This window comes from Dendroctonus ponderosae, unplaced genomic scaffold (genome assembly GCF_020466585.1).
Source record: "Dendroctonus ponderosae isolate FM_Combo_2020 unplaced genomic scaffold, Dpon_F_20191213v2 Dpon_F_20191213_7, whole genome shotgun sequence".
In the NCBI taxonomy this organism is placed as follows: domain Eukaryota; kingdom Metazoa; phylum Arthropoda; class Insecta; order Coleoptera; family Curculionidae; genus Dendroctonus; species Dendroctonus ponderosae.
Genome location: NW_026018916.1, coordinates 11,941,284 through 11,968,011, shown reverse-complemented (window position 1 = coordinate 11,968,011; position 26,728 = coordinate 11,941,284). Strand labels below are relative to the sequence as shown.

Sequence of the window (26,728 nt, the reverse complement as noted above, 5' to 3'; positions counted from 1 at the left end):
CCATCTTGAATGTTTGGGTGCATTTTTTGCTGGTTAGACCGGTTATAAGATGCATGTATCTTGTGGGCGACCTTCCTCTTGATCTTTTTCAGAAACTGTCTCCTCCGAAGTGAGTCTCTCATGACCCTTTCTTCTGACCGCATGACCAAATAATTTAGCTATTTTCTCCACTACCACAATGTTCAATATCTTCTTAATTCTGAACTGATCCAGAATAGATTGGTTGCTTTTTTTCTCAGTCCAGGACACACACAGCATTCTGTGCCAACAAAACATTTCGAAGGCATCGATCTTCCGCTTATCCTTATCCTTTCTTAAAGTCCAGCATTCGGATCCATATTGAAAGGCTGAAAACACTAAGTTCCTGACCAATCTCATTCTGGTGTTAAGGAATAGATTATGTCTTTTCCATACTTTGGTTAGTTTGGTCATGGATTCTTTCGCTATTGCGCTTCTCCTCTTGATTTCCTCGCTGGATCCGCCCTTGCTCGAGATTGTGGAACCAAGATATACAAAAGCGTCAACAGTCTCGATGCTGTTTATCATTTTTACTTCAGATCTGTTATTATTTTGACGATCAATTATCATTATTTTGGTTTTCTTTCTGTTTATCTGCAGGCCTACTTCGTTGCTTGTTTCTTCGACTCTTCGAATAAGATTGATCGATTTTTCTTCTGATGCAGCGATTAGAGTCGTGTCATCGGCGTATAAATTATTAGCCGATTTTACCGGTTCCCAGCCATCCATCCAGTTGGAGCAGTTTCAGTAACGATTTCTCAGCGGAAAATATGTTGTTTGTGGTTGCGCGTTTCCTTGATGATTGTGTTTATCACTTTTTGTTTATAAGTATTACTGTTTAGTTCTGCAGGAACGAGCGAAAATTTGTTAAATTGCTGCGATGATATAATTCAGCATTTTTAGTCTATAAGTGCTTAGTTTTCTGACATTCAAGAAACTCAACTCAAGAAACTTAGCTCGCGAGTTATATGACCATAACCAGCAAACTAGCAGAATACACTTACATATGAGCTTTGAGCAAAGTCTGGTCCTACTTTACTCCTACCTTCCAGACGTTTGGCAATGATTTGGTAAAAAGCTTGTACAGATGACAAAGAAGGCTTATGGGTCTATAGTTCTCGATTTCGGTAATATCGCCTTTTTTATGGGGAAGTATCATGATAGCGTTGTTTCACTGCGACGGGATTATTCCATTTTCAAGGCATAGATTAAATAAAACTTTAATCCTTTTTAGTAGCGTTTCTCCCCTCAGTTTCACAGCCTCTATCACTATGCCGTCCTCGCCTGGGGCTTTGTTGTTCTTCATTTCCTTCAGCGAGTTTCTGACCTCTTCTAGAGTTATATCCGGAATATCTTCCGATCCTCGGTTGAACTTTTTGTCCAGATGTTGTTGACTGTTGCGTGTTTGTCGATGATTACTTGTGCATAGTTCAGTATAGAAGCTTTTTGTTATTCTCAGCAGTTTGTTGTTACCCCTTGGCTGTCTTTTCGTTTGAAAACGTCTCTCTTTTTCCATTTGATAATTTTTTTCGCAACACCTTGATATTTCTGTTCTATTCTATAGTTTGCCACTTTCTCTATTGAATTTTCTTACATCTTTCCTAAGTTTCTTAGATGTTCCTTTGCTTAACAGTCTTAAGTCTTCAGAGTTACTGTTATTTTGTTTCAACACTTCTCTTTGTACGGATATCACATATTTCGTATTTTGGGTGAACTTCTGTTGTTTTTAATTATTTTGTTTGCAATGCTGTCTTTCCGCCTCCTTATGGTTCTCATATTGCTATTCATGGCGTCAATATCTGGTTGGTTGTTCAAAGTCATATCTTCTAAGGCAACTGTCCCGGAACCTGCGTATTCTGTGTCGTTACTAGGCGGGGTCCATTTAAAGTTTTTGTTTCGTCGGACCATCTTTGATCTTTGTTTTTTCCAATCCATCTTAACCTGTGTCCTAACCATTCTGTGGTAAAATAAAATCGATTTCGTTTTTTGTCTGTTCATTCGGGCTTATCCAAGTCCATCTTCTGTGTTCTTTTTTCTGGAAAAAGCTATTCATTAGGTATAGTCGATGTTGTGAGAGGAAGTTTTTTAAAGTATTGCCTCTATCGTTTCTGGCTCCGATTCCAAATGGCCTCATTATTTTCTCAGCCTCGTCCAATTGAATTGAAACTTTAGCGTTGAAGTCTCCTATAAGAAAGGTTTGACTACATCCAGGAACAGTAAGAGCCCTGTTGATATCCTCATAAAACTGATCCACCTCCTCTTCCTCGGCTGCAGATGTGGATGCATAAGCTTATGACAGGAATAAACTTCCCCCTCCCAGACGTTAACTTCTTATTTGAAACATTTTTTACTCGGACCAATCGTTTCCGAAATACTTAAGTGTTTCAAGGCAAGGAAACCACCCTGTCTGGTTGGCCCTATATTTTTCTTTTTGTTATTAGTTACTATTTTGCAAAAGTAACAAGTAACACTCTCCATTGTAACAGAATGTTTATTGCTCTCACGATGGGCTTACCATGTAATATCTTACTAATTAAATATTGATTGATGGATTTCAGATGTGTCGTGTAGGGTTCCCAGAACTCTCTACACAATTATCTGATTAGGTCAGTTGTGCATACGCTAATCTAATTAGAATGTGCCCAAGCTTGGGGCCTTATCGACATTCACTAGCCTTATCATTCATTCATTAGCTTACCGGGGTGGATAGTTGAATGCCAATATCAGTTTGCTGTTGATGTCTTATCCAAAAACTTTAAAATTTCTAGCATTATTTTGTACGTCTATAGAGAATCACTTATGGGGCACAAATGAAATGAAGACCCTGATCAAATTTAAACGCTTAAAAAGACACAAAGTGTTACAGCAAAGGTACAGTTTTTCAACAACAAATCGGGCACCAAAAACTGAAAATATTGAAAAATGCGTTGAAGTTCCAAACCAAACGTGGGAAGCTTTGAAACATGATTTTCGTTATGCATGTATAGCAGAGAACCATATAAAAATACCGTATTAAAAACGTATATTTCTTCTATATCTTCTTCTATATTTTTCATCAACTCGATTAACGAGAAAAGAAACATTCTACAGAAACAAAAAATGGCGTATTGACGACGAAATATATAAAATAAATACGAGAGAACAAAACTTTTGCAGTAAATAACAAGTATGTAAAAACAAGTTAGGGTCGAAGGTTTCACGTGTAGCTGATCTTAGCATAGAGAGGTAGTCGGTGTAAATTACCCCTGTAAATTATGTTGCCCAAATAGATATCAAACTCAAACATAAGCAGTTAATTTGCATTCTCCTTTATGCAAAGTAACTCCTACATCAACAATGTCTAAGCGGCGAATTCAAATAGTATGGGAATGTTTCAACGCAGGCTCTACAAAATTGCCTGAACACGTGGGAACATTGCTGATTTGAGATGAAAGCAATTTCGTGTTTTCCAAGGCATTCCGTAGCGCCGAATTAATTTGAAAAACATTTTACGAAGAATTAGGTATGCTTTAACTATTTTGAATTAACAATACTTCAAATGGTATTAACAACTTTTTAAAAAAGGTGACTGGACACACCGATTAGTATTTCCAAATGTGCTTATTATGCAAATGAAAATTTTTATACAGAAGGTCTCCTAAGAGGCAATTTTATCATTGACTAACATTGCATGAAAGTTAGTCAAGGAAGAATATCTTGTGCACTACAGTTTCCTAAACAGTTGCCCTATCTTCCTATAAGTAGGTATCGGTAGTAAATACGAAAAAAAAAATTTTAAGGAAATATTTTAAAGGCAATTTTATTCACAGTTCATATTTAACATAAAGTACATTTTCATATCCGATTATATAAACTTTAATTCATTACTAATTTCAGGAAAATCGTTTTTTCTGCAGATGAACCAAACTGTGACGTTTGCATCATTCTATCTTTTACTATAACTTTTTATTAGTAAATGCAAATATTTGCCCTAGATCAAAGTATGGTAATTTTTTAGGTTAAAATAGCTATCTTTTAATAATATCAACAGTGCAATATTTCTAATTGAAAATTATGCACAAATGGAAAACCGATTGCAGAGAGCGTTTATATGTAAAGCCATAAATTATAATTAAAATTTGCATTATCTATTGCACTTCGCGATGCATTTCAGTGTTTCCAGAGCAAATAACGGGAAAATTTCAGCTGATTGTTAATACTTTTGCTTTCAATTTTGGGAAATTTTATTTCATTGAAGCATTATCGGCTCTTTCAGTTATTTTTAATCAACAACTTAAAATAGTTATAAACATAACTATACATATAAAAGTTATTAAATGAACGTTAAAATAGTATATGTAAAATTACAAGCGCCTTTATTAAAAATTTAGATTTGAGTTTAAGTAGCTGATAGATGACATTGATTATTTAACAAAAACTTTCGAAACATTGCAGAACAATATGTTTAAGGCTGAATCTAAATATTGAATAAAAGGTAAGGCGGTATCTGAAATTGAGAGAACTTGTAAAAACATATTAATTTTACGACACATTGAAACATGTTGTAGAAAATTCAGCGACTCCAACTAAGGTTTGAAAAAAATTGTAAAACATTTAATAACGGAAATGCCAAGTAAACGCCGAAATTTAGACAGAAATCCAATTTCAAAACAATTGAAATATGATTTATTTTCATTCACCACGAAGAATAAGTTACTTAGCGGTTATCAAAATGAAACTTCATGCAATGAACATTAGTAAAAACGAAATTGATAAAACATAAATAAGATCCTAAGTTAGCACAAAAAAACATTTATATAGAGTTGAAAAGCAAAATTAAAATTCAAGGCTTCGTGCTGTTTTTTCAAGTTTTTATAAGCCAATCGAAGAGCTAACTTTATTGCGATTAATTTTATCTTACCAGTTGCGGTAGATGTATTTACCAGAAATAAGTATTATCATTACTAAACATTACTGATGCGAGCAAACTCGTATTATTTTTCAAATGAATGTCTAATTTTGTTGTAGAAAAGTTTTAAGATCAAATCTTTTTTTATAGTCGCCAGTCAATGCGTTGAAGACAAGATGCATGTTAGAAGTTGAAAACCTTTTATTTCCAAAACATTGTCTTCAAATTAATGGATTTTGATATTGTTTAAGTAATTTTGCTTATAAAATTTAAATCACTAAACGGTATGATACCCTTGTTAATTTGCTTTTAGTTAGTTGTTAGTTTGTTTAATCAAATTAATTGAATTTTGGTTTTAAATATTCAATTGCAACTCTTTTACAGCATTGAAAACGTTATTTAAATTCAAGTTTTAGAGATACACTCGAACAGATACATGCAGGCTTCCTCTGCTTGAAGTAGATTGTAGATTTCCATATGAATAGTGACTTCCACAGAACAAAATATAGCAAAATAAGAAAATTTCTCACTTAAAAAGCCCGCTGTTTTCGTAAACTTTGTGGTTTGGGTAAGTTTAGCTTTAAAGCTAAGAGACTTTCTGAAAAGAACTGGTTTTAAAATTGCTTGAAATAAATTGAAAAAGTAACACTTTTGCTACACACAAAGCTTTTCCCAAATTTAATACATATTTTGATCAAATTTTAATTTAGTTCTGTCTTGCACAGTAGAAAAATAGTATACTTCTTGATCCCTTGGTGGAAAGTACACAGTTTCGCCATTATTTTAGATCGTAAAATAATCACTTTTACTCGTTACATTGACATGACAATGACAATTAACATTTCCGCCCATTATTCAATAAAATTTGGTTCATCCCGTGTGGAAAGTGATAACTTACGAAACGCACGCTGACATTGACTGCTTTGACTGTTTGCACCGACTGCTTTGACAACATTTTCTAGTATAAGGTTTTGAAAACAAGACTTTGAAATTGTTGTCAAAGAGGCAACTGACATTCAGTGACCAAGTCAAGCTGTCAGCGTGCGTGGCGAAAGTTATTACTTTCCACACGGGATGAAGAAAATTTGAAATGAGTAAAAGTTATGCTTCCGCCGTTGAAAATAGTGGCGAAAGTACGTACTTTGCAGCAGGGGATAAAGAAAAATAATATTTTGTATGAACTCAGCATATTTAACTGTTCCAGTAAGTTAAATATTCTAAAAACCCAATAATGGTAGTATTTGCACAAAAGCAACCCACTGATAATTTATGCTGAAAATTTCAACCTTGTATTGGTATTTGCCGAACTGTGCATTTCCAAATATTTGTTATTGTATAATAATTTGCCCTTTGCCTATTTATCAAACACAATTGCGAAAATTCCGTATGTACTTTAGATGGAATTTCTATTAAATTTGCTGTTATATAAAGTGAATCAAAATCTAGAGATCAATTCTTTGGAATGGCTTTTAAAGTCGATGTTTAACTTTGTTAATAATGTACATTAAGATCAAACTTCCCAAAGTTTGAGCGATTGACGTTTCAATAATAGCTTTGGAACTAATTATACGTAAATTTTATGTTTCAAATTTAAATTAACATCAATCAGATACAGAAAACTCTTGCACTCGCTATTGTTTCCTGTTCGATACTAGATTCAATTCAAAAGCCAATAGGTAATTACGCAACTAATCAAATCAACAAGAAACTTTAATTAAGGTCCAAGGTATTGTAGCAAAAAAAAATATTGAAAAGCTTCAAAAAGCCTGACTCGTACAATCTTAATAAGCTGTACTTCCGTTCAAAAGTAAGCACAGATTTCTTGAAAACTCATTAGAAAGTTAAGATCGTTTACTTTAAAAAGTTATTACCTAGAAGGGACAGTGTTGACCTTTCATCCATCGATATCGGAAGGGGGGCAAGTTAATGAGCTATAGCAGGAAAAAGTATGAAAGGAACATTTTATCACGAGAAAAGGGCTGAGTGCTGAAATAAGCGATTTCTGATCGCTGACCTTAGTAAATAAAAGAAACGCTTTTCAGCCGAATTATTTCTAACAAAAGCAGGTAAAGTATCCATCAGCCTGCTTGAAGCCAGATGTCGATGAATAAAATGTATAATGTTATGAAACAGCAAATATATTACGAAAAGCATTGATCATATAAGACATGTGACTTCTATGAGGTTTAATAATTAATTTCTATGTATTGTTATTGTTGCTATACAAATAAAATTGGCATAAAAACGAATCTTGTTCATCGTTAAAGTTTGTATGAGAGAGAAATAAATCACTAAGAGAATAAAAAACTGGTATTTGTTGCGTTTTAAAAAGTCGTGAATATTTCTTTTGGGCATTGAATTCAAGCTTAATACGAACAGAATCCGGCACGCGTGCAATATTTTATCGAATATTCCACTTCATTTTCTTCGGATAATAAGTTGGAAAATATTGCGAATAAATTTCTGCGACAAGTAAGAGAAACAGTTTTTTCGTTATGAATATTTTACTTCAAAAGCCCCCGTTTTTAACATAAATAGCAAACATTTTGCACTTTTTATATGTAGGTACAAAATACTTGTCTTTGAATAGTAATTTTTTTCAAAAGCTGCTGCGTATTTTTGTTTTCATTTTGAATAAAATTTTATTAAAGCGTTCGTTTTAAACGCTATACGTATTTTTATATTAAATTACTTACATTTTTATCAGAAATACCAGTGTTATTTACTTGAACAGTTTTTGGGGATTGTTTTATAACAACATAATTTCTTTGCCTGGACTCTCTTATTTTATCTTTAGTTATGTTTCTGTTAATTTCGCTTTTTAATATGTTATTGTGAAGAAAGCAATTTTATGTCTGAATTTTTGCCATCTTCATCCAAAAGTAATTATATGTATGTATTAGTATCAAGACCGCTTTTTTCTGATATAATTCAGAATATGTTTGTCTATAACAAACGATCACAAAGTCTTTCCAAAAAAAGTCTTGTACGTGAATTTAATTGGTCAATCATACACTGTTTGTATATTTTTTGAGTGAGATTTCGGAACTTGTTTGATTGAAACTTGTATCTTGTTTTAATATAATTTTGTTTCAAATATGCGTATTTTTTTTCGCCAAAAATATGTTCTGGTTTACTAAACGTGTTGAAGAAGAGTCAGTACAGAAAAATAAACGTAATACACCTATATTTTTTTATAGACATCGACGTCCTAGGCATTTTTTCTGAACTCTTTAATCAAAAAGCAAAAATGATTGGAAATTTATTTCATACATTTAGGTAGAAATTAGTCTACCGGATTGCAAATTTGCTTGGAAAAAATCCCGAAGAAGTGCAAAAAGTTGATGGCCAAATTCCCTTTATAAACCATTAGACAGTGAAGGCGTGAAGCAATCCTCCTGGAAAGCGAACTAACTTCTCGTTTAACTGTTGGCAACAAAATTAAACGAGTTGCCGGTTAGTTTCCAGTTAGACCGAAGCAGAGAGACTTTAATAAAAGCCCTAAAGCTTCTCTCGACAAAACGACGAGAAGGCGTGAACAAATCAAGGCATGAATGGAGACCGTTTGATTTGTTTTCGGATCCCTGGACTGCCTCTACTCATGACAATAATTTACTGATTAAAAAATATGTTCACTTTCATTTGTACTAAACATGGAAAGCGACAGGACGCATCATGTGGTAAAAATTGATTTATTTATAAAATTATTACGATTAGTTTCAGTCTGGAGGGTTTACTTTCTAAGATTTTTTATGATTTACTGTAAAAATTAAGAACGTTTTTAAATGTTTTGTTATGGAGGCAACACAAGAGGAGGGACGTTAAGACCAACATTGGTATCGTTGGATAGAGAATTGAAAATTCTTTCATTTTCTGAAGAATTTTATTTTGTTGAGTTGCAAAATCGACTCAACATGACGATGCTTTTTCGAAGTTGCTCGAAAGCGAAATTTGAATATCCGACAATTAGATGCAAGATTGTGCCAAAATTTCATGTTTTCCGCCTCGTTTTTGGTCATTTTCCGGCAGCAAAATGAGCAAGAACGCTCATTTTTACATTATTCCCGAGAGAACTAAATGACCTTTTGAGAAAGTGAACCGTCGATAAGCAAATGTTGGCAGTTTTCTCCAAAAAGTGTTGATTTTAAGAAATTTTAGAACTGCCCGTTTTTTTTTTTGATTTGAAAAATCGACTCAAACATGACGCTGCTTTTGTCGAGATTTCGCAAGCATATTTATTATTGTTTTTCTCTTCTTCTGGTTTTATTTTTGTCATGTCGACGCTGATTTTCGAATCTAAGCGGGCGCACATATTTTGCATCAGGACATCATTAACTCATGAAAATGAAAATTTCAATGTAGTTGAAGACAGAAAACTATATTTTAGCATTTTTTAAATCGGTTCAAGGTCGTTTACTCTGTGGCGATAAGTATTCATCTCTCAATTACTCTTTCATTTAAAGTATAATTCATGCAGTCTTTAAATGCTTGTCCACTTTTTTACTCTGGACTTAGCTTTTACATTTTTATTATTGATTAATTCTTTATTATTTTAAGTATCCTTTTTATCTGTTTGAGCTTTCGAATTAAAATTAGGTTTCATATTGATCCTATATTTTAATATTCTTACGAGTTGATTGATTTCATTTTTATTGCCTGATTTGTTTTCTTTATTCATCATTTGCTTAAGATATATTATGATTGTCTTTTTCATGGAAATTAATAGATCCTGGGTTCTTCTGTGAATCTAGCGAAAGTTTGATATTAGTTGTTGCTTACGTTTGTGTAAAGGCTTGTCATGAAATTTTTTCTTTATTTTGTATGGCTATTTGTCGCTTGGGACTTGGTTTCCCAACTATTTCCTTGAAACGAAAATTAATTTTTGGGTAAGTTCGACCGCATTTATACATTTTTGACGCCTGCTGGCGACATGGAATAAAATTGATGTTAAATCCCGTTTTCTTTAAACGGTGTTCGTTATTTCCGGCTTTCCATTCTTTCCGCCTATTGAACGGCCAGTAGCCTTTGAGGTCTTCCTTCCGCACCCAAAGCGGTCATGTGTACATTGATAAGTGTAAAGGAAACGAGAGTACAGGATGTTAAATGTCTTCACATGTTGTTTCCTCGGCGGTGATTTAAAGATATGTATTCATTTATTTATTGATTTTGTCTAATTTATCTAATAAATACGATTCGAAAATGGCAAACATAGAAATCCGACTCTCGCGTGGAATCTTCGCTTGGTAGAGTGTGAGATATGCCAGTGATATTTTCAAAACACCTCATCCACCTACCGTTCGGCTTATTACTATTCAATTAAAGGATATTCGAACGCAGTAAAATCTTATTAAGGGAAGGGCTGAAGGAAATAACGCCGGAGGGCAAAACCTCGATAACCTCGGAAATGTAGAGGGTTTACCGAACCGGAAATAGCGAAATAAGCAATCAGACCGTGGAGAAGCGTCGCCTAGATTTTCGCGATTTTATAGGGAATGTCATTACCTTTCTTCAACACCTGTTCGCTGAAAATCTTCGGAGAAAGGAAAGCGGGAAATTGGGCTGAAAATGCTGCGAAAAATCGTCGGATCTTACCCGTGGATTTTCCTTTTCCATCGAAATCCCATCGGATTGGGACAGAATTGGTTTTTTCTACACAGGCAAGTAAATTATTTTAGCGATTTGCAAAAGGGGAATTAAGTGACATTAAGAACAATCACAATCCAAGCCATTTTCTGTACTTGTTCGGTTTTACTAATTTTGGGGCTCGTTCTAAGGCCAGACCTCATTAACACCAATTCTCATATTAATATAGATAAAGCACATTAATATAAATAAATATGACTCCTACTATTCGTTACTCAAAGACATGTTACTCGAGGAGATCCAAAGTAATGCATATAAAGTCGAATGAGAGGATGATTAATTCCAAATAATATTCTGTGTGCCTCATACGAGTCACACAAATCGACTTGGTGCCCAAAAATAGTCGCATTTTGCGCTGAATGTTGGCATTTTGCATTATTTTTGTAGCTCAGTTCATTCCATTATTCACTCTGGCTAGCAGTTAAATATTAAAATATTTATCATGCACAAATTTGTAGCCGCTCTTATACAATAGTATTAATCGGTTCTCCATCAACCCATCGCATTTGCCACCGATCTTAAAGAACAATTAAACCTGATTGTTCGGTTTTATTCAATAAACTCAGACGTGAGGCGACAATAGCCCAAGCACATCGGCAGCTTTGTAATCCTTCTGCCTGCGGTTTTTAAGTGGGTTGAATGGAAAGAACTATTCAGTAAACAATCTGACAAAAGGCATCGCATATTATACGCTTTTAGGATTATTTTTTTCTTACCCGCATTAAACTTGGTTTACATTATTGGATTTCTTACAATGGTTACAATTGCATAGTGAGCAGTGAGCAAATCAGTAAACTTGAAAACAGTTCACATCTGTATCTTTAATTTCCAGTAGTCCAACTGATATTGTTCTAAAAATAAATGGAAAAAATGGCGTTTTATACAACCAGTCGTTGAAATTATTTTCCGAAACATTTTAGAATTTGGCTTCAATACACAACAAAACTCGTACTTTTAGACCGTAGACGTTTTTGAAAATAGCAGAAATAAAATACATAAAATTAAGAAACACTGCAATTTTCATATTCAGCTTGGAACCAGAAATATATCTTTAGGATGTTAAAGAAACTAAGAATGTGGACAAGAGATATGCGCCAGAAGAAAAATATGAATGAGTCATCATAAAGCCAGACAATAAAATTATAGAAAAATTGAGAGAGTAATCTAAGGAAAAAGCATAAGTAAGAATCTAGGCAGAACACTGACGAAATAGTAGAGAACCAACTGGGAAAAATGCAAAGTAACTTAGAAAGTTTCTACTTCAGGCTACAGATTAAGAAACACTTTGAAGAGTAAAGTACCGGTTGTAAATGCGATCTAGAGCGGCCCCCACCGGGCCCACTTAAAAATCAATTTAAAAAATGGAAAGTTCATTTGCGTAGCACCTCTTTTTTAGAAAAGGGGCTCTACCGGGATCGTAGCCCTGGGCCCTACCAACGATTTTCTTCTAATTACCTCCAATGCGTTCCTTTCGGCTTCACGCACGAAATATTCGAAGTGAAGTGAAGCTTCCGATACGGAAAAATGATTAAAAATGTGCAATTTGTCTTTAAAGTCTTCAGGAAGCTTAGTTTATTTGTGCCCCAACAAGCTGAAACTGAGTCCAAATCTTCTGATATTTTGATTTTTTATAGGCTTCAATAGTGAACTCTTCGTTCAGCTCAGTTGCTTTCAATTAAACATTTAAACTTGGGAGGCTTTTCATCTTCCAATTGCTTCAAACAAATTTTTATCTTCTTCGTATCTCAGTCATAGTTAAACCTACACGATTTTCGTCTCATTATCTTTAATGCTCGGCTTCCTTTGGTTTCACGCACGAAGCATTCAAAGTGAAGTTTCAGACACGGAAAAATGTTTGAAAATGTGCAATTTTGATAGTCTAACTTCTGATGTTTTGACTTTTTGTAGGCTGCAATAGCAGTCCCGGGCCCTACCACAGGTTAATCCAGCCCTGAGGCTAATGACAGGGTGGGAAAACTCAATAACATACATGTTAGAAGAGGAAACAAGTGAAAAGAGAACTACTAAGCTGGAAATAAAATCTAGGAGATAAAGTTAATTTTTGAATAACTTCATGCACCAGATCATTAGGATACAAACCATAACAACAACGTGCACAAAAATTCTTTCAGCTTCTTAGTTTATTTTCAAAATGTTGGCCTTCGTTCAACAGTTTAAGTCGGTGATAATGAAATTGTGGTTGTAATATATAAAACGATCATTTTCCGTTTAGCAGTTAACTTTATTCATCTGAAAGGAAACACGTTTCTTTCTAGCAAATTTCCAGTAATTTATAATCGAGTTTCTCTGCCTTTTTTAGAATTGTATTCATGAAACCACAACAATTGAATCACCTTTAATGCACGTACATTTTAAAACAAGGTTTTTTATCGTTTTGGTGGAGCAAATGGTCTTGTGATAATTTATTTTTTTTGTGCCGTTGAAAAAAATATACTGTTTGAATATGTATTATTTCAGGGGTTTTCATTTCTTGCCTATAAATTCAGATCTTAATATTTGTGTATTTTGATACTTTGAACATTTGAATCGGTTTTAATTTTTTTTTTAGATTTCTTGCCACTTTTGGACATTTATTTCGTTAATGACAAACGGTAATTTTGGTTTCTTGGAAATGATGTTTGAATTCCGGAAAATACAGAAAATTTTTTATTTGTGGTTTCTGCGCAATGTGTGTTTTTTTAAATTATTTGATGTTTTTCTTGCTTAGCGTTTTAGATCACTATGATATTTTTGACCAGAATATTTTATTTTATATTTATTTATTTATTTATCACCAGAAAATTACATACTCAAGTTCTGTAAATCTGCAGAGGTAAGACATTACCTATTCGAGTTCGGTGTGAAAACTTAAATACTAAATACTACTAACTTATCAAAATATATGGGAGCAAAGAAACATTACGCCAGGAAAATAAGATTATTCGGCATTTTAATATTAAATATATTTATCTTCTTTTTGAATTTAAATAAACTTCTGACCGTATTACAACTTCTATAAACAAATTGGCTAGCAAACTTTGTCAACTCATCGAAAAGTAATAGCATATAAGAGTTTTTTGATAATATATATATTTTTAATAATGCTTTCCAAAAATTTTTGGTCTACTACGTATAGTCTTCTAGTACTTTCCATGACGCAAAATCTAACTTTTTCCTGTTCAGGTTCTATACGACCTACGTTAAGATATCAGCCACATAATCATAAATTATGTATTTTAATTAAGTCACGCGTGAGACAAGACAAGTAAGACAGTGATACAGTGGTTTTGTTACGGCGTAACATCAATTCAAACAATGGATTATCTCTTGCTGAGATCTCGTAGAGCTCGAGTATTGTTCCACGGCCTTATTCATTCATGTCATAATACGGTATTATTATAGCCGTATGCCTGCCTTCTAACTGTATATACTTCACCTAGATGGTTTATTATAATAAGGATGGATCTCTGCTCTTGAGCACTAAATCGCATATTTTCACGTTAGTTGCGAGCGTACTTTGCAGTTTATTATTCTATTTTGTAGTGCAATTTGCTCTGTTGTTATGCAAATCTTTCGTCATACAATTGTGTCACGAATAAGTTAGAAACTGAGAGTTTGCAGCAATTCCAATTTAATTTCTGATATCACTTACAAAAATTATATCGAATTATTAATTATATTAAATTTGCCTTCTGTATATTAAAAAATTATGTTGTTATTTAGTTGTATAAAATAATTCACACTGAAATTAAATTTTTATGTAAGAAATGAATTGTATACTCATAATTTTTGTGTATATGATACACGTCTTAATTAAAATTAATTCATGGGTTTCAGTCATTTATTGTCTCTATTTATCAATTAAAATACGTTTCGGTGTATTTTTCCACCATTATCAGTTTTTATGGGTAGCGTTGTTTCAAAATGTTCTTTTTTAATTTTTAAATGTATGCCATGGCTTAAAGCAGCAACAACGCTACCCATAAAAACTGATGATGATGGAAAAATACACCGAAACGTATTTTAATTGATAAATAGAGACAATAAATGACTGAAACCCAGGAATTAATTTTGACTTGGAATTGAAACACGGTCAGGAAAGTATATACACATCTTAATATATTGAATATCTAATTCCAGAAGTTTGTAAACATTTTAGCCAACACACTGTAAATGTAAAATTAGTTTGTTATTGAGTTGTACGAAATAATTCGAATAAAAATTTAATTTTTATGACAAATGAATTGTTTACTTTCATAATTTGTGTGGATGTGATACACATCTTAATATGTAAAATTATATATTTAATAATTGTATTTTCCATTCCAGAGCCATAGTGTTCATAATATATCAGCATTCATCTCTCATCTGAAATCCGTCTTAAGATAGAAAAGTATAGTTACTACAATTCTGAAATGTGAATTTTAATACGACACACATTTCATTTTATAATTCAGCCAAAAACCAATACTTTCAAATTTTCGATTATCTGCTTGTTATGAGATTTCCATAATGTTTATTTGTAACTAAAACCTGTATAACAATATAGATAAATATTTTTCAAGATGTGAAATTTTTTATAATTGTTTTACCTATTCGTATTTATGTATGCATTATTAAAGCAACTTAAAGTTACAAAATTAAAAAAATTCCAAGCACGTACTCCACGTTCATTAAGTGTGAAGATTTCAATCTTTGGCAATGTTCCTATTATTTACTTTAGCTAAGTATTTAGCAACGAAGATAAATATTTAGTAGCAATAATATTTCATAATATATTGTTGTATGATACACATCTTAATATATTCAGCATKTAAAAAAATACATTTTATGTCAACAAAAAATGCTGTATTTAACAGTTTCTGTCACATATTTGTATTCTATGAATATTATATAAAAATATATATAAAAAAATGTAAATATTGGACTGCATTGATGATCAACTCTGGAACAGTATTAGTTCATGGCATTAAATATAACAAATTTTCTGTTAGTAGTTTCACCATTTAAACCATTCGATAAAAATCCACCAAAAATTTGCATTTTGAGCCAAATTAGTCAAATCAAGATCATTAATATTTTTTAAATAAAATTTTCAGTCAATCAGGTAGATTCCCAAATGCAGTTGTATAAAAATGGAAAAATGTAATGCAAATGTTGTCTTCAAATTGTTTACTAAACAGCAAGGTCAATAAGTAAATTTCCATAAAAATAGGACAAAGATGATGCATTAGTGAAGAAGCATAATATTTAACCGGCCAAATAACCTGTCAGCGCAGTTTACATGATTAATTATGCTTGCCTCGTAGTCTGGAAGAGACTGACAATCTGTTGAATTTTCTAAGAGGGGTTTCAGACTGCAGTTAGTTAGTTTAAAGTAAATAGCTGAATAAAATAAATTAACTCCTCTTTTGCACAAATAATACATCATTTTCGACAATATATTCCAGTAAAAAAATAATTTAAATTAATAAAATAAAATCGCAAAATTGAACCCCATCTAAATTCCATTTTTACGGATTTTCACCTGTAACTTAAAAAAGCATCATAATATTTTACAGTCTGAAATATTGAAAAAAAATTTTGCTCATTCTGGTAAATTTCGTGCACAATAAACATAAATAAAAATTTTAAAATCATCAATCTGAGATATGGAGTAAAGCTCAAACAAAACTTGTTAACTTTATGATTATTACGGTCGAGATGTATGCCGTTGCAGAGGCCATTTTTTGAATATCACCTCGAACGCATCAGCAAGATAAAAACCTGCGGAATGGAAGATAAATTTTCTTTTACTGGGTTTTCAGCCAAGGAAAGTGACATTATTATTTGCCGTTAAAAGTGCGCTTTCATTGGAACAAGAAAAAACTGGAGTCGAATGGTATTTGATTGAAATATCAATGTGCAAAAGGTCAATAGAAAGTTTCTTGCTAGGGAAACCAACGAGACGATCGAATAAATTATTTTTTCTGAATTTTAGAGTATGAAACCATGCTTAATTGTTAATAGTTCAAAGTTGAGCTATCAAGTTTTATCAATGCTTTAGATTAAATTTTTGGAGTCTATTTGAATTTTTTATCGACAGTAGCATAGTTTTAAATACGCGTTTTCGATAAAAATGTAGACTTATATAAATTCATATTCATTAAAATAATTGACATTATTTTTTCGTGAATTTACTGATACATGTTTGATTGAGTCACTTTCAAAAAAAATATCGCATATGTTAAAAGTATCTTTATTCAACACTAGTTCATATTTTTAATTATTACTAATTAAAACTGATCAACGAGATTTTCATTATTTGAGTGGATATGATACACATTTTATTACATATCAATGTTGCCATGTTAATGTTAATATTTTATATTGGCATCGCATTAGACTTAACACAGACAATGTAGCAATAACTAATAACAAATTGTATAATAAAATTTTTCAACAAACAAATTTCAAGTACAAAAACTTTGTAAGAATACCGACAAGCTCAACCGTTACTTTTTTTAATACAGCAAAAATCGTCTTTCGTAATTAATTAATTCAGTTCCTAATATTGAGCAAATGCCATTTTCGTTCTAATAGGAGAATTTAATAAAAATAATGGTTTTGAAAATGTATTTAAAATAAGTTTAGACACTAGTTACCTTTTTTAGCTACCTATCTTCAATAGTTTTTCATAGAACGAAATAAATGTTTTAACATGAAATAATACTTGTTCGAGAAACTCAAATTTAATTTTTCAACTCCCAAAAATTATATATCGTTTTTTACCATACTAATAGTGATTTCAAAAATTTAAAGTTTTAGATTTGCGCAAAAGACGGACAGATGTTTTACATTTATATTTGAAATATTTGACTAAAATTCACTCCAGAAATTAGTAAAGATTTTACATTTTTAAATTATATTTAATTTWTATTATGTATATTAGTGCATTTAAGTTATGTTATTGATAATTTAGTTATACATTGATATTTTATAAATATGGACAATTAGTATTCCCGCAAATGGGCGAATATTTGCCAAAAACTTCTAGATAGAATATACGTAGGTCATCTTGAAATAAACGGCTAAATCAGACGCAAAACACGAACCATCCCGAAACAAATACTAGATTTCACCAAACCAGCGTGAGTGCGTCTGTATGAAAGTGAATTCTCCACGAGCGAAACTAGTTTTGATGATTAAAATTGTGAACAAATTGACTAGAACTGGAAAATATCTAGGGCTTCCCTATCTTTCAGACCACAATGCTCTCCCTTCTTTAGATATCCTCAATAAATTGTTCTGTATATGAGCGTTTGTATGGCATCATAAAATTGTTAGAACACACTATTATTCATTTTGTCGCGTTTTTGTTGCTTGTTTCAAAATTACTTTTAACCGATCAATTTAAATTAGTAGTTACTTAAACATTGCTTTGCGACATTTCCTACAGATACGATCAAATGAGAACGTTTCGTATGCACGTTTATAATTGTTTATCCGTCTAATTCTGCCTTTATGTCTGATACACCCATAAAAATATAACTTATGATGCGGTTTTCAATTTGTTTAATTAAATTATTGGCTGTGCAATTTAAATATGGATGATTTATTCGATTTAATATACTCTATGGACACGAGTCATTAATTTTGATATACCCGCTAAAACCGATCCCTATTTTTCGTCGATTTTTCGTAGATTTTAAAGTGTAAATGTGGTAAATTAGCTCTGAAAATCCATATTTTCACATTGGATTTGTAGGCGCAAATTTGAAAATATCGCCGTACTGAACAGGTTAATGAATTGGTTTTTTCCAGACTCACAATGCCATAAAATGACTTCACTTAGTGATTTCAATGAAACCGTAAGATGGACAACTTCACTGAGGTCAATCTTTATGAATCATTTGATCAAAATCGGACAACGCCTGTTTTTGCCATTGGACCCGAATTTATTGCGCAATGGTAAGTACTACGCTTTTATCAATTACATTTCAATACAACAACAATTAATAGTGTTATTGGTGAGTCGCTGGCATTAAATGTTTGCTGTTTTTGGAAAACACTCTCACGCAAATACATTTTTTGATAGTTTGGAAACCAAACTTCTAGAATAAAATTTTTAATTGCTCAAAACCTTTTATGAAAATTACGCTGCATTTTCAAGCGCTCATTTATTATTCCGTTAAGTTTTATTAAATTAAGAAACCGTTTTGCTTAATTGCCACTCACATCTTATCATCACGGGTCTCAAAAATGCTTTGAGCGATGAGATTTTCTTAAACAACCAATTTAGCTATTCCAGTGAAATTATAAACGGGCGATTTTAAAATATTAATTAGTTTTATTGTCAGTTTTTAATAAAAGTTGGTAAAACTTTTCATTTTAGGCAAATCTTTCTGTATTAATAATAATTCAAAAGAAATTCCTGGGTTCCAGTCAATTTTATTGTTTCCCATTCAAAATGTTACAAAAACGTTTCGGTGTTTTTCTTCACCATCATCAGTTTGTATGTAATTTTTTTCAGTGGTTTGCCAAATGTGAAGGTAGAAACAACCATACAGACAAACTGATGATGGTGGAGAAAAACACCGAAACGTTTTTGTGACATTCTGAATGGTAAACAATAAAATTCACTGGAACCCAGGAATTTCTTTTGAATTAAGTTGAAATACAGTCAGGAGGATATACACAATGGATTAATAATAATCCTGTTCAAGTTTATATTTAGGTTTTTTCATTTATTTTCTGTTATGATCCATCAAATCAATGTATTGCTTGACTTGGTCAAAACTGGGATCAATTTTAATTGCCGCTGGCCCGTTGTGGCATTTGAACACGACAAAATCTGGATAAAACTTTGCTTTTTCGTTTGTTTGCTTCTGTGTTTTAAATTAGGGTTTTTAATATCTCTTTTCTAAATGAAATTTGTTACTATATTTTTTTAACTTAACATTTTGATATTTGGACTTAATTCTCATAAGCTCTGAGAAAATAATGCTGACTTGTTTCTTTAAAGTTCGTCAATGCGTTCTACTAAAGGTATACTTGAGGCAATTTTAAGTCTAAAGCCAATTTATACATATGAAGTCTTTTGCGTGATTTTTCTTCGTGTCTGTTCGGTTATACAATACTTGAACTAAATACAAAGGCTTCCAAAAATACAATTTTGCTGATAACGCTTTGCGAAGGAAATACCTGAATGCTGAAGGTTTCTTATTATTAAAACGTTTCTGATAAGGTCGTCGATCAAAAGGGCAAATCTATAGGAATTGTTTTCACTATATGTACCAACCACGCGTAGCTGATATAATTCAAGGTCGGTTATTACCGTGTAAAGCTGCACGAATTTGTAAAGAGCCGACGTTAAGTATTGATTGGATTCAAATAGCCATGGAATTTAAAAAGCCAACTTGAACACTGTTAAATTACAATGCACAAGGGACAATGTAGCAGGAGTGCGATTTCCACATGAATTTCCCATTTTATCTGATTATATATGATGTTTAGACATTGCGAGCCGTTTCCTATCTACTAGAGCTATTAAATAAACTATAACCACTTGGTATTAGCTTGAAAGTCATGTTGTCTGGACCCTTCAATTGGCCAGATTAGCATTGACGATTACGCAAAAATTGCTGATACGATTATATTACTTTATGAACTAATTGCAGTTTTTTAAAATTTATTTGCTTCCCATGGATTTACAAGCCATTAATGTTCCAATTACTCAGTCACGCACTAACAGAGTGGCGTAACTAAACATGATTCGCTTATTAAAGCCACATGCTTCTTTCGTAAATTGTGTCTTTATGATTATTTATAACAACGATAACGACCAAACGATTTCAAAGATCGCGTTTTCTTAATTATTTGCATACCTTAACCCCAGCTGGCGTTTTTATAGAAAACTGATGAAAATGCAGGCAACTTTGAGTATTTTCGGCTACAATTTCACTGTGCATCTGGATATTCGACAAAATGTGCAGGCAGCTGTTGTAATTTAGTTAACCCGCATTTCTCTCGATTTAAAAAATCGATGGCATATAGTGGCCGATTTTTATGGCCCTGTTAAATCACTACTTGATTGGCAAATATCAACATACCCAACGGTTCAATCGAAAAATGAACATTAACCATCGAAATTAAAGTGTGTGCAGTTCGCATGCATTGTTTCTATTTGATCAAACCATGCACATTGCAAATGTAGCGAAATTATTTAAAATTAGGCCCATTTTTAACACTCTTTGTTGTTAGTTGTTTTCAAAATATGCTGTTACAAATTGTTCATCAAGCGTCTAAAACTACCAAGAATAAAATGCAAAGAGTAATGTGGTTTGGCCCTGAAAACAAAAGTGCCTTTTGCCTGGAAACTAGAATGGAAAACAACGTGGAAAAGTCTGCTGCATTGATGTGTACCTCTCAGAAATGTAATCAGTCGTAATCATGTTTCTTCTGGGCCAAACGTCGCGTAATTTCAGCGATAAGGCAAAGTAGCGGAGCAACTTCCACAGACAAATGTTTGGGCTTGTTTTGCATTAAACGACAGTGCTGGAGTGTGTGCTTTTTCACTTACCATAACGAACAAATTTGAAAGTTTTTGGGGCAAAAATACAACTGAATTTCAAAGAAAAATTCAAAGAAGGACATTCGGCTATTAGGTTCTTCAGACAGCAATTCTTCTTCAAACGATTATATCTTGGCACAAGACGGTTTCCCAGAAAATACATATCCAGAGCTTTGTTTTTTTACAAAATATCAATTAAACGATACATTTTCCAATAACGCCAATGTTTACTGTTGCTCAAAGTCTAAAATTGGCGCTAATAGTGGCGCACTAATTTACCATTGCGACAATTTATTTTCAAACATTTTCCTGAACTAGTGGTTATATTATTTTTCCTAAAGTAATATGATTATCGCATCTATTCTACTTTTCCTTTTCCTTCTGTTTTTCTAATAGAAACTAAATTAATATATTTTTGGTTTCGTCGACGCCAATGATTGTGAACAAATTGTTCAGCCTCTTTTAAACACTTCTCTGCTTGAGAGGAGTTTGAATTTTAAAAGCTCATTAAATGCAAATGGAAGCCCGCTACATTATTGGAGTTATTATACGTGCCTAGTGATTCTTGAAATAAAGGATGCCAGGAATTTCAACTAGCTTCGGTTCGACTCTTGTTAAAAGGAATATTAATGGTCAATAGATTCTGAATAGTGCATAATAATATATTTTTCAGCTGCAAATTAAAAAACTGTAATAGCATAGGCGGAGCTGAAAATTATACAAAATTTTAACTAGTGTTTAAAATACGTACTGAGTATTTGATACAGAGTGTTGACACTGTGCATCTCAAAATGCTTGCACTCAAATTGTGTCTCTTGTCATCAACATACCATTATTTGCACTGCAAATTTAGGGTTGAATTAAATTGTTAAACCTCTTTTATATATCCGAATCATTTATCTTAAAAGGATTTGGAAAAATGAATAAAAATGTACAGGTTTAATTTTAATTTAAAAAAATTGATTGCAAATAAATTGTTTAGAACTTTTAGACTGCAATTTTAAAGATCTGGAGTTTTACTAATTACTGTGCTAAGCTAATCGAGGGTCGCTTGATAAGTCAGTGAGTTTTTAAATTTCTCCCGCAGTAACTTTAAATTCAACACTACTTCCGTCAACTGTCGTCTGATAGTAGACTGCTGTGAAATTTTGTGATTGAAAGGAGATGACTTCGTCGAAATCGACGAAAATTGAAAAAAGATAATTTAACTTAAATTTTAACGTGAAAAACGATCAAAGAAACGAAGGAATATCTTAATAAAATGGGGACTTGCACCATCATTTGCAATAAAGGGTTTGGCCGAAATAAAATTTGCTCATTATTTATCGGAATATGACTCACATTTATTTTATAATTTTTGTTTCCATTTGCAAATAATTAATAACATTGATTGTATTTAAGGTAGGATATTATTTAACTCAGAAACACACTCTAACGTCTTTTTTAGGGGAATTAAAATTTATAAAATACATACATATAATTTTTATGAATATGTATAATTAACATGGTTATTACACACATTTTGACGGTTTCTGTCGAGGTAGAGGAGTAGTAAAACGTTTCTATCTAATACTTATTTGTTGTTCCCCAATCTTTTTTATAGGCGCTTGATGCAATTCTATGCAAAAATTCGAGTGTTTTTGAATTTATTAATTAAATAAAAAAAATTTTGGCGATTTTGGCTATAACAGAATTTAATCATATTTTGTTAGATTTTTGCCAATTTTTCATGGAGTTGCAATAGACAGAATTCATGTAGGAACAAGTGAGATTATTATTGCGCGGCATAATTTACGTGGATACGACGCGCATTTTGTTTTTATTTTAAGTAAGATAAACTGGACGCATAAGCGAAGCGGGTAATTTTCTGGCCAACTAATAAAGTCAAAAATAAATCGACCCAACATAGTGATTTTCTCATTTCAGTCAAAACTGATTAACGACCGTTAAACCATCTATTATTTCAGTATTCGACAGTGAAACTTTCAATAAAGCTGAGAAAATACAATGGATTTCTCCACAGATTAGATCCTTACACCAGAGTAGATACTTTACAAGGGTTAGATCACCTGAACATAATTTCATTATATGGCACAATTGAGTTGATGGATTGCGAATGAACTCGGCGTTTTCAAGGCAAAATATGTAGGTGTTATGTGCTTTTTATATCCAGAGATTCGGGTTTATCTCAAATGCTAGAGCACGTGCTTCGAAACTTTTATTACATGGAAAACCAATGGCTTTTGCGATAAATAAATGTAGGGCAAACATGTACTATCAAATAAAAAAACAATTTTGGAAATATTCCAGTGTAAAAATCTATTTGCTTATCCAATGGGGTATAACTTCTGACTTTGCCAAATTATAGCAAATAATCAGTCTAGCAGAAATCCCGATTATAATAGAAGCTATTATATGTCGATGAAGAGCGAATAATTCGCTTTAGGACGAGTTGAGAATTGCAGCAGTAATAGTTCGGCAAATGTTCTCAAATTTGATCTATAACTTTCCAATAAACTGATATAAGCAATATTGGAACGTATTCTGGCAAGCAAATAATTTTTGCGTCACATTTTCCATTAGGAAGTCCATCGCCGTGAGCTTTACGTGTCAGATATAATTGAATAATTTTATAATGTTTTAAATTAAAGGTTTTATTTATAGTCGCTTTGAATAGGATGATTTGATGCCACCCAATTGTAGTTTTTCTTATCTTTTTCCGATTCATATTATGCTCTTGAAGTTTCGTAAAAACAATAGAATACTGCATTGTATTTCACATAATAATTGTGGATACCACAGAACTGGCTATGCTCATAGTACAGTTTCTGTTTTGTGTTTACTAAATAATTGCTGTTAAATGAAATTGTAGTCACCTGAAAAAAATTTACTAAAAATATATAAATATATTATTAATTAACCGTTCATGCAACATAATCCATGTGGATATGACGCACACTTCTTTTGAAATTTCGTATCCAGTTTATAACGTAAATATTATGTCATCATTATGTCATGAATTGCATGCTGGGTTTCAATATATGGTCTTTGTAATGGTTAACCATAAATTGAATAAAATAACAAATATATACCCACATAAAACTTGAGAAATATTACACGTGTTATAATTTTTAGGAAATTCACGAATATTAAACTTCTGTGCTTTTATCGCAAATCATTCAATAGCAATTCTGTTTTTTTTTTCTAAATTGAAAAAAGTTCATAGATACTCATCGTAAACTCCTTCTTGATATCAGGCCCCAGATATTACCCAATTCATAGAATGGAACGTTTCTTCCATTCAAAAGCGGGATTTCTCTCGGCAACAAAATGAAATATTAGACCTTTTCTGCATTTAAAGTAGAAAGCCCTTAAATTACGTTTTGGATCCAAATAGAACTTTCTAAAAATCAATGATGTAATTTATTGAGTTTGCGATATCACCAGCTGCGAACTATATGTAATATATCGTACCATTACTGAAACATCCATATAATTAATTCAGATAAACAATTTAATTTAAAATTTATTGCGCCAGGTGAATACAAGCTTAATTTTGCGTCAATTAATTTGAAATAAACTTGTTGGAAAATATCATAAAGCGCTTATTATATTTCTTAACGGTAAAACTGGAATAAAATGGAAATTCAAATGTAACAAATCCATAATAAAATTAAAAACTACGAGTTTTCTGAATATTACTATTAGAACTACTGGAATATGAAACTGGAATAAAATAAAGTAAAGTAAAATTAGATAACTACTTATATAAAGATATCAAAATATGAATGTTTGCAAAATACCTTGTTATTAATGACCTTACACAGAATATTTTTATTTTTACTTTTGCGACTTTATATTTGTGGCATATAAATCGTTTTCCATAGAGAAATAAACGTTTTCATATATGATTAACGCAAAACATAAAAAACTGTGTATTTGTTGAAAAATAACATAACTCACCTGGATATGATCCACATTTGTTCTGTAGTTTAATTCTATTTACTTTTTACTAAAAAAAATTGAGCTATTTTTTATTGTTTATTTGTTACTACATCGGATACTTTTAATTTTTTGTACATATTTCCATAGTTTTACTTAAAATTAAAAGCGTACGTAATCGTAACAATGCAAACATTAAAATTGGGCACAATTTAGTAGGATACGACGCACAATCCATTTCAACTTTTAATGTAAACAGCAATAACATAATATTTAAAATAATATGTTTAGATTGTTTAGATTGTTGCTAAACATATCAATATCGTGATAAATGTGTTTATTTATGGATATTTAACTTGTTTGAGTCCGCATTTATTTGCAATTCGAAATCAAGTTTAGTTTTCAAAAAATGTTTGCGAGTTCTGTATTTATTCGTCAGAAATTCAAGGATATTTGAAGTTCACAAGAAAATATTTACCAGCCGTTGTTTTATCTTCAAGTTCAGAATAAAAAGTGTTTTCTTTTCGGTCAACTAAATCGATTCTACTCCAGAGGCTGAGTACTTATCGCTTGCGATATGTGAGAGATTTAGCAGAAAGAACAGCCGATAATACTTTCCAAATGCTGTTTTATCACCTCGACTGTTTTTTTCTTGTAAATTTAGTCTGGATATTTTTTTAAGATATCCATCGAATTTTCTGCTCGGGTGTGATAGGCTTTATATGTTTTTACTGAATGTCTCTCGTAAAAAGCGACTGTTTAACTTTGGGAACATTTTGCAGCTTATTCACGACTTCGCTTATTGTCATGTTTAATTTATTATTTGGCTGTTTAATGTTCGTTTTTTGCAATTCGTCAATCACAATCAATTCAACCAACAGCGCGAAATTTTAGGGCAATTTAACCAGTTGTGTGTTCAAATTTAAGCCAAATTTATTAAGTTGGAATGTACGCTGTTGTGATTGATTGCACAGTTTGCAACGAGTTGTTCTGAGGTAATTTTCAATATAGATATTCACTCCCATTAATAAGGTTTTTGCAAAGTTTACCCACTAGGCATATGCAAAAATTGATTAACTGAACAGGAGTCTAAGTAAAGAAAGCATTGCATGGACCGCGCTTTCTGTCATTCAGCAATCAGGCCTTTAATTAAAAATTCAATTTCGAAAAAAAAGTTGACCGGATTGGATCTAGTCCAAATCTAATATAAACCTAATGGTTTAATTATCGGTGGTGCAAGTGGAAAATAATTATGCACTTTAATTTACAGAGAGCAATCGACATTAATTTGCAGACGAACTACAGGCAATATATTTTATAGAGCGTGTTAACACGGTTGGGTCTGTTTATTTACCAAAGCAAGACTATTGGATTTGCAGAAATCGATCGGGGAAACTGGACCGAGAAGCTCTGCGAAGGGAAATGCATTTCAGATTGATTTTAATTATTGAAGACCAGCGCAAACACTCACTGATTAATCTGAAACAGTCACAGATTAATTAATTTTCGTAATATGCCAACGAACGCCAGTTGAACCTCTCACAAACTCTTACTCTAAGCGATGTAAGTCGTTGCGGTTTTGCCATCAATCTATTTTTTACAAACTTCTTTTTGGGTATTTCGCCTCAAAAATTTTTGTCTTTAAAAAAGACAGAATTTCCTCACGTCTTTTATTACAGATTGAT

General features: G+C 32.0%; 2 protein-coding genes across 2 annotated transcripts in view; one reads left to right on the top strand and one right to left on the bottom strand.

The window, feature by feature from the left end:
• LOC125505133 overlaps positions 1–26,728 on the top strand; it is a 48,962-nt gene that overhangs the window by 12,134 nt on the left and 10,100 nt on the right. The window contains exon 2 of the mRNA XM_048668294.1: positions 18,353–18,499. Coding sequence (XP_048524251.1) covers positions 18,405–18,499 — 95 coding nt within the window. The 5' untranslated portion in view covers positions 18,353–18,404. The remainder of the gene's footprint in view (positions 1–18,352; positions 18,500–26,728) is intronic.
• On the bottom strand, positions 1,967–2,496 carry LOC125505134 (craniofacial development protein 2-like). Its single transcript, XM_048668295.1, has 2 exons — positions 2,370–2,496; positions 1,967–2,286 (listed from the first exon to the last, which is right to left on the bottom strand). Exons 1-2 carry the CDS (start codon positions 2,494–2,496, stop codon positions 1,967–1,969), a joined length of 447 nt encoding a protein of 148 aa, XP_048524252.1.